The sequence below is a fragment of the Brachycentrus maculatus genome, unplaced genomic scaffold, assembly GCF_059751285.1.
Source record: "Brachycentrus maculatus isolate JH-2025_06_01 unplaced genomic scaffold, ASM5975128v1 h1tg000037l, whole genome shotgun sequence".
In the NCBI taxonomy this organism is placed as follows: Eukaryota; Metazoa; Arthropoda; class Insecta; order Trichoptera; family Brachycentridae; genus Brachycentrus; species Brachycentrus maculatus.
In genome coordinates this window covers 1,112,133-1,122,355 of record NW_028280791.1, presented here as the reverse complement: position 1 = coordinate 1,122,355, position 10,223 = coordinate 1,112,133, and the positions used below count along the sequence as shown (strand labels likewise).

Below are 10,223 nucleotides of genomic sequence, written 5' to 3'. Positions count from 1 at the left end.
TACCCCTGCGGAGAAGCGGCGTGATGGTTAGTTAGTTAGTTTTTATATAGGTTTTTCTTACTTTGAAATACATACAGGGTTATTTTCTAAAAAACAGTTATTTTTCATATTATTTTTTGACATCTCATCAAAGATGAAGAAGAATATGGTAGTCTGGGCATTTACGGGGCTGACGACCGTCATAGGCTGGTTTAAATGATCACTTTACATACGTGTAAAATTCACCAATTCTACTCATTAGTGACAACCACACTACTAATAGAGTAAAAAAAACTGACCCGCTGAGAATCGGTGTCATATATATTTTTTTTAATCCATCAGAATTTTCTTCGGTTTTACTTTAAGGGGATATTCGCAAAGACAGAACTCATTCGCCGGCCAACCGCCGAAAAGGTAACACGTCTTTCCACGCCTGATTTTTTTAAACAATGAATATTGGATTTATTTAGAATATACGTAAGTACCTATAAAGAAAAACAAATGTTTTTTTTTAACTCCTTTTTACCTTTCAAAAACTCTTTTCTTTTCAAAATCCTATGATTATTTAGAAGAAAAACTTATTTTTTTCAATGAAAAACTATATTTTAGGAAAAAAATCAATTGCGTAAAATGTTACTTGGGTTTAGAGAAAATTTAGTTGCGACTTGTCGAATACTGGGCCTTAAGTTGTTACATTCACAGTTGCCACGCTTCTCTCGCTTAAATTATCATTATATTTTGTTTTTTTGGAGATAAATGTGAATAAATGCGGTAAATTTCTGTAACGCACGTACTTAACAATAAATATATTTTCTGCATTTGATTATTTAGAGGTCGAACGGTCGTAGGTCACGGATTGCGGATAATATTTCACCTATCATCAATTATTCAGAGAAGTTTGTTTTATCATTCACTTGTTGGCATAAGCAAAGAGTTTATTATTTCAGCAAGAAACCAACACATAAATGAACCAATAATTATAATTAGATATCGTTTTATTAGTTTATGCTACATTTAAAAAGATTAATTTTTTTTTTTCGAACCCTTGTCCGCACCCCAATGGTGCATAGGGCACTGCATCATATTAACGCAGTGTTATCTTGATCGTTAACACACGAAGGAAAGGTGATCAGCCTTCCGCTTCAGGTACCAGTCCAGGGTAGCATTGAATAAATATTTATTATAATATAAAGTTAAATAATCCCTTATATTTATATATATATATATATATATATATATATATATATATATATATATATATATATATATATATATATATATATATATATATATATATATATATATATATATATATATATATATATATATATATATATATATATATATATATATTGAAAAGTATGTATTTCTAGTCAATTAGGAAATTATTAATGAAAATACGATCATTCTTATGTTTTTATTTTTTACTTATTTATTTCATCGTATACATAGTTGCACTTTTAAATTTACAATAATCAATTATTTGGGAGGCGAATGCCAAAGAAAGAAAAATGTACATATTGTGCTGAAATGGTGCAGTAAAAAAACTTGTTAATGTGCAGTGCGTAATCACTTTTCTATTGGTATTCATTGTGATTCTTTTTTAATTATTTCGTATTAGTTTTAAGTTTTTTTTTCTAGCAATGTTTTGTTATTACGCAATATTTATATAATTTTGAATGTGTGCGATACTGATTTATTGGGTTGTGATGTGACATACAAGACAAAACAGTTTCCAAATATATCAAACAAGGATTTCGCAGATAAAGTATGACCTAGATAATATGAAATAAATCAGAAGACAAACGAATTTTGACAAGCTTGTTTTATTCATATCGCTAAAAAAAATAATCTTAAATATAAACATAAATACATAATTTGTACTTCTAACCTTAAAATAATTTAATTTAATTTAAGTAGACGTATCTTATCAAGTATGTAATTAATCGTAATACAGATCTACATAATTGTCATGATTCCACTTGTGCAGCGTTTCGAGTCTGCGGCGCTCTCGGCGCGGGGTCCAGCATCCTGCGTCGGGCGTCAGGCGTCAGGCGTCAGGACTGGGGGGTTAGTCTACACTCTCTCTCCCGAAAGGGCGTCCCGGGCCTTCAGCGAACTCCGGCGCTCTTCCCCGGCCCGTTGGGCGGCACCTCGCCCTTCTGCACGTAGCTCCCTATCGTCGCGAAGGGCAGCTGCAAGTGGTAGTAGGCGCAGTACGGCAGCGGGTCCCAGTACAGGAAGAGCGCCTCCCGCTTGTCCAGCACGGTCCCTATGAGCTTCCCCACCGCCTCCAGGCCGGGGTGGCGCAGCGAGCTGAGCACGGCCTCGGGCATCCAGTAGCGCCCCGCGGGGGCCACCAGGGGGCCCGAGCGCTGCCGGCTGAAGTGCGGGCAGGGCCGCCAGAGCAGTCTGGGGTGGACGGACGTGTGGCAGATGTAGGGCAGCGAGACGCCCACCTTGCCTCCGAGAGGTAGCACTATGCCGGTGTTCGTATCCTTCACGAACCGGAAGCTCACGTGGCCCGTTACAGGTTTTTGGACGCCGAGTTTAGCGAAAAATTGTTTCAGCCAAGCGTCGATTTCCTTATTTTCCTCGTGAACTAAGCTTTTACTCTTTTGGTCGATTTTACATGTGACGTTCGCGATAACTTGAGAATCTTTAACGGTAGTACAGGTGAGGAAATGGTCACCCGGCATGTCTTGTACGATCACCCAAGGCTTTTCTTCGCTTATTTCTTGATTGAGACGAAAATCTTTTTTGTGTTTTGGCATGATGAATTTTACTCGTTCTTGAATCCCCATCGTTCCCGAACTGGCCATGAAAAACTTTTGATCGCGCGGGATGTCCGCGTTTTCGTACCACTTCCCGACGTCGTCCTTCGACGTGACGACCGTGTAAAGCGGAGTCGGTTTCCCCATCGCTTGACAGCGTTGCAGAACTTCCGCGATGTCGTCTAGTACGGTTACTTCTTTATTGCCAGGGATGAAGCAAGAGCAGCCCAGAACTTCCATGTGAGGCTTGGCGATCGCGTCGTAATAAGCCGAATTAGTGGCACTAACCGGCACGTAATAATTCACATTTTCCATTTCGACTATTTCACAAAGCGCCCTTATATAGCATTGCGGACTTTCCGCATTCGGCTTCGCGATGGTGTAAAATTTGTCAACGGCCGTGGAAAACTTCGCCAATCCAAATAAGCCCTCGACTTCCACAACTATCACTCTAGCTCCGGAACAATAAAAGTTTCTAGCGAGGTGGAGGGTCTGGACGCTGCTTCCACCGCTGATAAGAACAGTCCTTTTCCTCCTGTTTCTCTCGGAAGATGTACTATACAGCACTGTCAGGAACCACTTCAGCAGGCTAAGCGGGCATTGAATCGATTTCCAAAAAATCCACAAACAAGCAGAAATCCACAAGGTCGGAAGGACGACGAGCATCTGCCCCCAGGAGGGATGGAAAACTGTAGAAATTGTCGTTTGCGCCAAGCTCAGTAAAAAGAAAGGATACCAAGTTACGATTCTATAAATTAAGCTTTCTTTGTTATATTCCGTTTCTTCGATCGTGGATGATTCTTCTTCGGGAATGAGAGAAAACGTACTGGAGAAACTGCGCCTCAGGGTCGATATCGGAGCGGACGATTTAGGCGATATAAAGATGGGCGAAGACGGCGACAGGGGAGAGTGCAGAGGGCTGTTGCAGACGCTGCCCACCTTGGGGGAGCGGACGCAGTAGGAGCCGGACAAGTCGCTCTGCGAACGCAGGAAGCGATGGAAGTTGTCGGTGGCGCTTCCCGGCATCTTCGGAATATTTTTCTTGACCAGAGACAGCTCGAAAAAATTTTAATTCACTCGTTGATTAATTTAGGTAACTGTTTATTCGGTTGGACACACCAATCAAATTATAATCTACTTTGAGCACACATTCTTGCTGGAGCGCGGAAGGCAAACTAATCGACGGACGACTTGCGTTTCGTTTAAGTACCATCTCGTTTGCGGGGAAAACGATGTACTCTGACCTGCAGATAATCTCCCGCCACTCGCAGCTACTGAAAAACAGAGATGCGCCGGGGACTGATTACTGAGCGCTATTCATTACACGCGCTGAAATAGGTGTCGCGATAACTGATTACAAACCGGACTATGTATTTTGTGCGCTTTAATATTTCAAGTACCATTTCAAAATGTGCCTATTCGCCGCGAAGGTTCAAAATAGAGCGTCAAGTCGGACGCGTCGAACCGGCCGCGGCCCTCCAATCGGCTTTGATAACGATTTGATAAGGTCGGAACATTAAAAAATATTGTAATCGACATTTATCTGTAATTGTGCGCCGGCGTCTGGTGAACTATGAACGAGAAAATATTTACTATTAAGCATAACATGAGCGAACTTTAAGCATCCACTTGAGAGTACAACGACCTAATGAGGATATGAGCTCACTGACAGGCAAGGTACACTTAAGAAAACCCCGAATGACCTGAATCTGGCAGCTAAGCTTCATTACATCTCCTCCCCTCATTGATACAAAACCACTATCATTAAATTTGGTTGTTTGTTTATATTTTTTCTAGATTTGGAAACATTCCATCATTTATATTTCATTAATTGATTTGGCAGGCACTTTGTGGTAAAACCTATCCATTTTACGGTGTTTGAAAATGATGCGGAACGCATCGAAACACGTATCACAGTAGATTTTAAGAAAAAAGTGGTATTTACTAAGTAATACATTAATTAAAAACATTTATATTTGGTTACAATAATAAAGCGATTAAATTTTGTAGCTTCCATATTGCGATAAAAACAAATTTAAAATGTCCCAAGATATCGCTCAATCCTTTCAATAACGTCATATATCAACAATCGACAATTTCCAGTTGTGCATGTTTTCGGAATGCCCGAAAAATTTACTATACCCCAGCAAAAGCGGCATATTTTAAACTTAATATTTACCCGCTACAGGACAGAAAGTGTTGTTTTTGCATTTTGAAGAAAAGGTATTTTAATTTTTTTTTTTTAATATACTAAATATTTTTCAAATGGAGAAAAAAATCAGGTTTTACCTAAAAAGATCTGTTGCACAGTAAAAAATTTAATAAGTGGCTTGATATTTATTTTTAATACATTTTATTATACTTTTAAACTTTAAAAACGATCTCCTGAAAAATCAAGTTTTTTGATATGTGACGTTGTTGAAAGGAGTGAGCGATGTGTGTGAACAAAAATAGCCACCTAAGACGAAGGATGATTCGAAAGAAGCCGAGTGTCTACGACAATTGATAGATTATTTTGACCCAACATTTTTACATAGAACTTAAATATAATGTTTAAAAATCATTGATTTACGAGTATGTATACTTACTAACATAACTTACTTACTTATAACCCTTCTCCGCACCCAATGGTGCATAGGGCACTGCATCGAATTGACGCATTGTTATATTGATCATTACTTACATGAAGGCAAGGTGATCACTCTTGCGCTTCAGGAACCAGTCCAAGGTAAAATTAAATAAATATTAGAGTGTAAAATCAGTAATATTTATTTTCACCCCCCTGGGAATCGAATCCGGGACCTCCGGCACGGTAGCTAAACACGCTGACCAATACACCACGGAGGCGGACTAACATAATGTTAATTGAGTTAAAACAATAAATAAAAGTCGTAATTTTTTAGATCACCTACTTTATTATTCATCAGAATATTTTCTACTCAGATAAGCATTTGTACATGTTAGCAGCTTAACTCCTATTGACTCAAACAAATAAAAGTTGCATTTTATCAGTCTCAACGTAAATGAAGCATCTCAAAACAGGTTAATACTCGTCACAAACTACTTCCTATATACTTATACACATATAAATAACAATCAAATATACATATACACATGTTAAAAATAATTCAATAAATACTAGAGACAACAAAGTTTTATATACACATGAGGTTTTCAGTCTGGATAGTAACATTATCAGCCCCTAAATTCTCTGACCATCAAATAGTCACCTGAATACGAAACTACGCTAATTGCATATAAAGGTGGAGACTGACTGGAGCATTTCATCGTAACATAACGTCGTAACATCGCTCGCGGCGAGCATCCGAAACTATGGATGGAGCGCTCGGCTCACTGTACTGACTGCCTGAATGCTCGCATCGTAACATGTTACGTTACGACGAAATGCTCCGGTCAATCTTCACCCTAAGAAAAATTACAGGGGAGGCGATTTTTCTTTTAAAAGTGAGTTCTATCACTTAGTATTATTTCCTATTGACTATTTGGATTCATTGTATTTGAATAGATATATGTTTACGTTAAGAACTTTTTGCAATGCAGAATCAGTTGCATAAAAAACACAATACATATATCAAGATAAAATTTTCTTTTATGCGGCTTACGATAGTTCTGCATTCAGGTAACAATATTAATACTACAACAGGACTTTGCAGCACAAAGAACTTATTGAAATTAATTATTTATTAATAATCATACATTTATAAATATTTTTTGGAGGTTTATTTTAAGCCCAATCTAGTAAATATATGATCAAGTATATTAAAAGTTCTCTTTAAACTATTTCCAATGGTATAATTGGAAATAATAGAATTTCCAATAGTATAATTAGAACCAAAGGAACGTAAAGCATCATACTAAATAAAAATAAAAAATTAACAATATTTCTTGATGGAATTCCATTGTGATGATATTAGCACTTTTGCACTAATGAAACTAAAAGTTCCATTTTGCACCAATTGCCCGTCAATATATGAAAAACCCTAATTGGTTAAATAATAAATATAATTTTTTACCGATTTGCACTTATCCACACTCAATGGTGCATAGATAAATTGATGCAACGTTAAGTTGATCGTTCATTACATGAAGGCAAGGTGATCAGTCTTACGCTCCACGTGCCAGTCCAATATTAAATAAATATAAAGGAGAAAAATATATTTATTTTGAGCCCCCTGGGAATCAACCCCCCGGGCCCTCCAGATAACCAAACACACCAACCACTATACTGCGGAGACGGAAAATAATACCATGTTTTAATTTTATTCATCCGATAGCATATGCAAATATCATAGAATATTTTTATTTTGCTGCAAATTCTCTGTTGACACATATTTCTTGCAATCAATACTGGATGTCATTTTCAATAAAATTATACAATAAAAATAAACATCTTTCCACTTACTGAGAGATAAATAAAAGATAATTTACTGAGGTAACTGGCAAATACAGAGACATCTCTGAATAAATATGTGAAATAAAAATTGAAGTAGGTGCAGATTGGAACAAATTCTGTATTTGCATTACATATCGCTCACTCCTTTCGTGTCATATATCAAAAATTGTCAATTTCCAATTGTGCATGTTTTCGGAATGTCCAGAAAATGTACTATATCCCAGCAAAAGCGGCATATTTTTAACTTAATATTTACCCACTACAGGGCAGAAAGTGTTGTTTTTTTTATTTTGAAGAAAAGGTATTGTTTAATTATTGTTTTAAATATACTAAATATTTTTCAAATGGAGAGAAAACATTAAGGTTTTATCTAAAAAGATCTGTTGAATAGTAAAAAGTTTAATAAATGGCTTGATTTATTTGATTTTTAATACATTTTATTATATTCTGAATAAAATCGATCTACTGAAAAATCAAGTTTTTTAATTTATGACGTTGAAATGAGTGAGCGGTATGTGTATGGATACTTTTGTGTATAAAGATAAATAGTTTAAACTACAACTAGGAAACTTTATTCCTTCTTTCTCGTGACAATTTATAAACAATGATTCAAAATAATGTTTTTGTACATTTACAAACTAGTAAATCCGTTTAAACCATTTTGGTTTTTCATTTAGAGTGACTATTCATTTATTAACCATATGTAACAAAATTTTAAAAAAATTAAAACATATTTTGTCAGTTTACAAAAAATAGCGGCATATATTGCATTTTGAAAATGTTTCCGTAAAATTTACTATGGAGTAGAGTTATTTGTTGATATACAAGTACCTATCGAGTACATTATAATGTACACTGATGAGAGAACATAAGTACATAATACTAACACAATTTAAAATAAAATTATTTTCAACGTCTTCTTTGTTCTATTTATCGTAATGTATTAATTTACAACTACATATTTTGAAATATGTACAATGCTCCTCACAGAGATAAAATTGACTTAACAATGAAACAGAATAACTGCAGTACTTAATAATCAACACTATAAAAAATAATTTCGTATGAAGAGTTATATTATTCAAGTAATATATCTATTTAATAATAATAAAACCCTTACCGCACCCCAATGGTGCATAGGGCACTGCTTCATATAAACGCAGTGTTATCTCGATCGATTACACATTAAGGAAAGGTGATCAGCCCTCCACTTCAGGTACCAGTCCAGTGTAATATTGAATAAATATTAGAGTGAAAAAATCACTTATATTTATTAAACCCCCCGGGGAATCGAACCCGGGACCTCCAGAACGGTAGCCGAGCATGCTGACCATTACACTACGGAGGCGGACATCTATATAGTAACATTATATTCAAAGATTCTTCCTTCTAACTTCTGGTAGAGAACATCATTTCTTATGTAACGTTTTTTCACATTTTCATTTACTTAGTTACATCATTCATAATCGGGGTATTATATTTATATAATGAACTATGAATACTGTGAATGAATAATTGATAAATAACTTACAAAGGTATAAATATGTTTTCATTAGGAATTAGTTAATGTTTACATTCAAAAAATTATTCTTCGGCACAATTCTAAACACTATTGACTTTGGATTACAATGACTTATTCAATTTTAAGACCTCCATCCTGTAACATTTTTTTCCACGACGATAACTTAATATCCACGGATCCGTTTCGGCAATCCACATAGAGTTCGTTTAGTTTCTCTTCTAAATGATCCACACCGTACCTGAACTTTTGGTGAAGCGGGTCTTCTAAGAGTTTACCGTGCTTCAAGATATCTTCCTCCATGTTTAGTTTACTAGCGATAACTTCTATCAAACACATGTCGGTGAAGGATTCCGGAATTTGGACACTAACCGCTCCAGCCTCGTGCACAAATATACTGTTCTTATCTTCAAACCTGGACGCCTGCAAGTTGACGTTCCCTCTCTTCAATATAGCGTTAATTGTTCCATCAAATCCGGTCATTGTCAGGTCTCCTTGTTTCAATATTTCGACTGAACAATGTCGATGCACATTCCCTAATTTCATGCTGCCGAGAACTGTGGAGAAATTAGACTCATCGGAATAGCACGAATCGACAGATATGTTCCCACCAGTGGTGGCGACTTTAAGATTGTTCGCTCTGATATGTTCGCAGGCTACGGCAGCATTGGCATCCGTGCGAATATCGACATTTTCTGCCAGTACAGTCCCTTGACAGGCTATGGATCCTCCGTCACTCCGTACTTGAATATTTTTCCCTCGTATGTTTTTTAAAGTCACCGATCCGGAGGCTGTCTTCAAAGTGCAATCGTCGGAATGCATTTCGGATATAAGTATGCTAGACCCCCCAGTCGCTTGCACATCAAAACTCGCCCGAATCGGGGCGTATATCACGCATATTGCATCGGAACTGGGAGCGTTCTTACTGCCAACTACGTCTACCCGCTTTGCAGACTGCTTTATCGAAAACTCCGATGAGCTTTCCTTTTTACTACTCAAAAGCGACAATATCAATCTGTCACCGTTTGGATGTTTTTGGAAGTCTAGAGGTTGTATTTTAACATTCATGGGAGTTTCGATATAAATTTTAGAAAACGGATCTACTGTTTTATCAAAAGTTTTCAATATATGTAAATTTCGCGTATTGAATTGATCTCCAGTACCGACATGACATAACCTTAAAATGTTGGAAATGTTTTTTATTAAACTTGACCCCTTCACACATAACATTTTCATTTTGAAATAACCACTAAAAGTCATTTAAAAATATAATAACATTAGACGGTGCACTTATTTATCGTAAAATATAATTTAATTAAAACTGACAGTTCACCATTATTATTCGCTTTTTCGAACAGGCATTTATCTTCGTCTTTTATTTTTAATTTATGAACATGGACAAATTTTACCAAAAAAAAATCTAAAATTGTTCATGTGAAAACATTTGATGCCTATTTAAATCATATTGTTACTTTTATTATTTTATCATTCGACTTTTAAACACACGCAATCTTTTACGGTTTCTCAGAGTACAATC

The 10,223-nt window shown here is 36.1% G+C and overlaps 2 protein-coding genes across 2 annotated transcripts; both read right to left on the bottom strand.

Moving 5' to 3' along the window:
- Positions 1-1,787: 1,787 nt before the first annotated feature.
- Positions 1,788-4,192, bottom strand: LOC148312648 (uncharacterized). Its single transcript, XM_088275923.1, has one exon. It carries the CDS (start codon positions 3,777-3,779, stop codon positions 2,091-2,093), a length of 1,689 nt encoding a protein of 562 aa, XP_088132049.1. The 5' UTR covers positions 3,780-4,192; the 3' UTR covers positions 1,788-2,090.
- A 1,463-nt stretch (positions 4,193-5,655) lies between these two features.
- On the bottom strand, positions 5,656-10,025 carry LOC148312647 (protein FAM185A). Its single transcript, XM_088276162.1, has one exon. It carries the CDS (start codon positions 9,944-9,946, stop codon positions 8,801-8,803), a length of 1,146 nt encoding a protein of 381 aa, XP_088132288.1. The 5' UTR covers positions 9,947-10,025; the 3' UTR covers positions 5,656-8,800.
- Positions 10,026-10,223: the final 198 nt, after the last annotated feature.